The sequence below is a fragment of the Thunnus maccoyii genome, chromosome 5 (genome assembly GCF_910596095.1).
Source record: "Thunnus maccoyii chromosome 5, fThuMac1.1, whole genome shotgun sequence".
NCBI classification, from domain to species: domain Eukaryota; kingdom Metazoa; phylum Chordata; class Actinopteri; order Scombriformes; family Scombridae; genus Thunnus; species Thunnus maccoyii.
This window is the reverse complement of record NC_056537.1, coordinates 3,267,138-3,272,228: the sequence shown is the minus strand read 5'-3', so window position 1 is coordinate 3,272,228 and position 5,091 is coordinate 3,267,138. Positions and strand designations below refer to the sequence as shown.

The 5,091-nt window shown below is 37.2% G+C and overlaps 1 protein-coding gene across 1 annotated transcript; it reads right to left on the bottom strand.

The window, feature by feature from the left end:
- Nucleotides 1-226: 226 nt before the first annotated feature.
- myod1 (myogenic differentiation 1) lies at nucleotides 227-4,799 on the bottom strand. The gene is made up of 3 exons (XM_042412988.1): nucleotides 4,039-4,799; nucleotides 2,871-2,952; nucleotides 227-2,020 (listed from the first exon to the last, which is right to left on the bottom strand). Exons 1-3 carry the CDS (start codon nucleotides 4,627-4,629, stop codon nucleotides 1,800-1,802), a joined length of 894 nt encoding a protein of 297 aa, XP_042268922.1. The 5' UTR covers nucleotides 4,630-4,799; the 3' UTR covers nucleotides 227-1,799.
- Between the last annotated feature and the right edge of the window lie 292 nt (nucleotides 4,800-5,091).

Genomic DNA, 5,091 nt, shown 5'->3' with positions numbered 1-5,091 from the left:
CTGATGAGCATTTTTAACTATTTTCTGACATTTTATGGACCAAAAACTAATCGATTAACAGAGAAAATAATCATTGGTTGCAGCCCTAAACTAAAATAAGCTTTATATTTAAATATAATGTACTGTCATTACCATGTATAGAAAATAAAAATGTTTAAATATCAAAGTTAATAATAAAATAAGCTCTTAGAAAAAGTGAATTAAAAAGTACGCAGTCATGTTTTGTATAAATAAGCAGGTTCATTTATTTGTCATTAGACAGTCACTCAGTTTTCAGATGTATAAATATAAAGTTTAACATTTTTTTTCACAACAAACAAAAGCACATACAGACAGAAACATTAAATACATAATTAATACTTTCAGTTGGAACAAATCAGCTCTTATTTACATAATATGTACAAACAGAAAAATGGTCCTCTGCTGCAGTGAATGAAAACGACAAATGAAATAAATTTTTCAAATTTGACAAGAAGGAGGTCTGACCCTATTTAAACCCTGATGGGGAAAAAAATGACTACAATACTCCCATGAATCTAGTCTGAGGAATTTTATGTGTCTGTGGTTGTGTTTTGTAATAAAGTTTTACTACAGATCTGTAGTTTTGCATGGTATGTTTTCTAAAATATTTCATAGGATTACTGTAGTTATTTTTTGCCCTGATGAATTTTAACAGCTGGGGCTTTCAGGACTTCAGATGGACGAAAGTGGAGGAATGTAAATGGATGGTTTTTGGCCTCCGTCCTTCACCAAATAGACTATACAGAGAGGAAGAAAATCCATCTGAGCGACTCGGCTGAGTCTTAAAATATTTTTTTTTTATAACTTAAAATAATAAAAATACAGCAAGAACTGAACTATTGATCAGTAAAGTTATAAAAATGTTTGCAAAAAATCTACGTTTCCCAGCATTCTAGTGGTTTTCATCTATTTCTTACAATTTACTCCACTTATTTTAACAGCAGGAAAGATAATCTGAGGGTTAACAATGCTCATGTATGGAAGGTCAATCCTGCCAGGAAAATAATTTAATGTATGGAAATTTTGGAATGATAAAATCATTAGACATATAAGGTCCAAATTATGAATTTGACTCACCCACTTTTTGAGTTTGACCTAAATTGCTTTATATTTCTGTATTTCTGTGTCTCTCTTTTATTAATTTTCCTTAACCTTACTATATCACTAATATAAATGATTAAGACTTTCTCTCATAATTACTTACAACGTAATATTATTTGACACCGATGAGCTGATTCTTACTTTTATCATTCCTTATTTTATAGCCATTTAATTAAAATCTCTTTAAAACATTTTAACTCAATAATAACGTATTAGCCTTTTGCCAGAGCTTTCAATTATATCTCACAGTCTTCATGAGCGCATGAGTTTGTTCGGTAACTATAAAATCTATAAAATTTGATATATATATATATATATATATATATATATATATTATATTATATATATAAAATATCAAACTCCATTTGTTGATGAAGACTGGGAGATGCAGCTGAAAGCTCAAGAAAGATCTGGGGTTAGTGAATCGGTCTTAATTAGATTTTTGTTATTGCAAAGTTTTCTGGCATGAATGAGCTTCCATACAGATCAGTTTAAGGAAACTGAGCAGATGTGGAGGGAAGTTGAGAAAACTCTAAATTACAAAACTTTACAGCTGATGCAAACAGGTTGTAAAGACTCAGCCTAAATAACTTTCACTCTGAGTGTTGATCTGTGCGTTCATGACCGGACGGTGTGATGTTCATGTCCCAGGTGGATGTCGGTGTGTGTGTGAGGGTCTATAGGACTTGGTAGATCAGGTTGGGGTCCTGGCTGGCGGTTGGGGAGGGGACCTGGACGGGCCCGGGGGCCGCCGCCTCACCGGCCGGGTCTGTCGGCGGGGACCCGGGGCCGTCGGCGGCCGGCAGCAGGCTGCTGTTGTCGGTGGAGATCCGCTCCACGATGCTGGACAGACAGTCCAGACTGGAGACCACCGAGCTCCGGTCGCTCTTCAGACCTCCTGCAGACACAAGAAAACATCAGAGTTACATCATGTTTTCATTCAAGTATTGGGACTTTATATATATTATACATATACTTTAATCTTTCAGGTTAAATGAAAAACAAAAGTCCTGATATAAAAACTAACTGTAAAGGTGTTTTTGTGCTGATAGCATATAAACCTACACAGACAATACATTGAATTTTGTTGTTGTTGTTGTTTTGGTTCATTGTTTTTGTCATGGTTTTTGACAACTCTGTTTGATTTCAATTAAAAACTGTAGATTTACAACATAATATTCATACACACACACACATATATATATAATTATATATATAAAAACGTTTTACTAATTGTCGTACATATTTTTGGATTAAATCAATATTTTTTCTTAAAACGTGATATTTGGATTTTCTTTTGACAACTGTTTGATATCAATTAAAAACTATCAAAATAAAAATATAAAAAAAGTCAACATAATATGTATATGTATTATATGTTTTTTTTTTTTTACATTTCCTAACCTTTTTACTAATTGTTGTTCTTTTTTAAATTTTTTTTATTTTATTTTCAGTAGAATCTTTGAATTTCAACTTTTTTGCCAATAATACAATATACATCAGACTATTTATAATTTAATAACTTTATTTATACAGCAGCTGCTTCTATTTATGACAAAGGTGAGTTTAGAGAGAAATATTGTTTTATTGGCCTCATTAACTTGCTGTTTTTATGACTTGTTTTGTTTGTCTTCTCCTGCTAACTGTCTTCACGTCACTACCAGCGGTGAATAAAGTGGTTTATTGTCTTAATTAGTCGCCTAATTGGCCTTTTAGCTGGTAAAAACATTCTAACTACTTTTTCTTACCGTTTGCAGTCTCGGAGAAATAAGAGCTTCTGTCATAACTTCCTCTTCTGGTTGACTGACAGGTCGGGTCGTTAAAATCTGTCTGTAGAGACAAAAAAGGAAAATGTTTTAGAGGTTAGATTATCCAACATGGAACAGAAACATTTATATATTAGTTATAAACTCCGTCACAGAGACATCGGGATGGTTTTATCATCAGTTTCAGAGAAACAACGAAGCCTGAATGTTGCAGCAGTCTGGCTGAAAAAAAATGGATCATAAATGTAAAAAAATGTAAAAAGCAGGAAAAAAATGTGGAAAAAAGAAAATAATCATTTAAGTAAATACGCAACATACTGACCACCTCTGACGAAAAATCATTATAGTTAATAAATATCTTTCAAATGAAACAACTTCCCTTAATATTTTAATTAATGAGGAGCAACGATAGTTTCTATAAAATAATTATAAAACGAACAGTTCACAGAATCCTGTGTCATTAATAATAAATAAATAAAAATAAATATTATTATTGTTTCTTTCATTTAATAATCGGATTTATTTGTTTCCCTATAAAACATAAAACATGTTTTCTTTAAAACACATGAACATGATCGTGTGTCTACTGACGAAATACAAACATTTAGTTTTCTCTTTATATTACGATGCTACTGAGTTGTTACTGTGGGAAGAGTTGTGTGAAGTGAAAGAAAAACAAATTAGCTAAAAAAAAAAATTAAAAAAAAAAGGAAATTTGCTTTTTTCCCCTCGTGACACAAAATTACAGATAACTAATAATATAAGAATCGCAGCGGCGTCTGCTCTTGTGCGTAAAGCTGCTGTTATTTAGACATGAAATAATTGTGATTACACGAATTTTGCGCAGTGAAAGTAAAAAAAGGAGAAAAACATCTACTTTAACCAAAACTGTAAGAAAGTTTACACAAACTAAAGGAGTTAAAATGATGCGTAAAAAAATAGAAATTTAAAGTGCAGTCATCACTAACCAACATGTCAGCGCGCTTTACAGAATAAATAACAGAATAAATCGAATAATAAAGACTAAAAATAAAAGCAAACAATAATCAGAACAAAAGCTAAAAAGTTACTTGTCCGCGCGTAAAGACGCACCGGAGAACCACTGACCCTCCTCCCCTCCTCTGTAACACCTGTCAGTCCCTGAACTCACCATGCCGTCGGAGCAGTTGGAGCGCGGGCTGGAGGCGTCCGAGTCCCCGCTGTAATGCTCCAGCACCGGGTAGAAGCCGTCGTCCTGCCCGCCGCGCAGCAGCGCCTGCAGGGACTCGATGTAGCTGATGGCGTTGCGCAGGATCTCCACTTTGGGCAGCCTCTGGTTGGGGTTGGCCGTCGTGCAGCGCTTCAGCGTCTCGAAGGCGTCGTTGACCTTGCTGAGCCGCCGGCGCTCGCGCATCGTGGCCGCCTTCCGCCGGTCCGCGTTGGTGGTCTTCCTCTTGCAGGCCTTGCAGGCCCAGAGCAGGCAGCGGCCCGCCTGGTGGTGCCCGCTGGGGGCGCGGACGTGCTCATCGTCCTCCACCTCGGCGTGGTGGTGAGGATGCAGGAGGGAAGACGGGGAGGAGGAAGAGGAGGAGGAAGGGGAGGACGAGGATGAGGAGGAGGAGTCGTCCGGCTTCAGCAGGCCCACATGGACCAGCCGCGGGTCCAGGTCCTCGAAGAAGTGCATGTCGCTGGTGTTGAAGCAGGGGTCATCATAGAAATCATCAGCTGCAGGGATGGGGAAAGAGATATCCGACAACTCCATGGTTCAGTCCCAAACACACCAAAGAAGAAGAAAATTCCAGTGAAGGAGTCAGAAGAGTCTTCAGCCAAATAAAAAAACCCCAAAACTGAACTTTAAACTTTTTCAGGATGTGAAGCAGTTTTCTGTGTTTTTCTGGGGGAATGTAGAGTCCTGTCACAAACTGTTCTGTCCCTCAGCTGATGACCTGGATCATCTTATACCTGGGACACCAGCAGGGGGGCGGGGCCGCAGTGATGATGCCCACTGAGGTCTGGCCAATCAGCTGGCAGCAGGAGGGGTTTACAACTTCACGGTAATTAGGGTACAATTACCCCTAACAGAGCAGTAACAGCAGGAAAATATACGGCTGCACACAGCGGGGGAGCCACACATGAGGGAAATATACAGTTACACACACTGAAAAAACACTATAAGAACTACTGAGAAGTTATTAAAATCACAAAACAATATTTTACACATTTA

Excerpts from the sequence above, each read along its gene's own strand:
- myod1 (XM_042412988.1), bottom strand. The coding sequence starts at position 4,629 with ATGGAGTTGTCGGATATCTCTTTCCCCATCCCTGCAGCTGATGATTTC. Across the intron at positions 2,953-4,038 it reads CCAACTGCTCCGACGGCATG|ACAGATTTTAACGACCCGAC; the intron begins GTGAGTTCAGGG and ends TTGTCTCTACAG. Across the intron at positions 2,021-2,870 it reads TTTCTCCGAGACTGCAAACG|GAGGTCTGAAGAGCGACCGG; the intron begins GTAAGAAAAAGT and ends TTGTGTCTGCAG.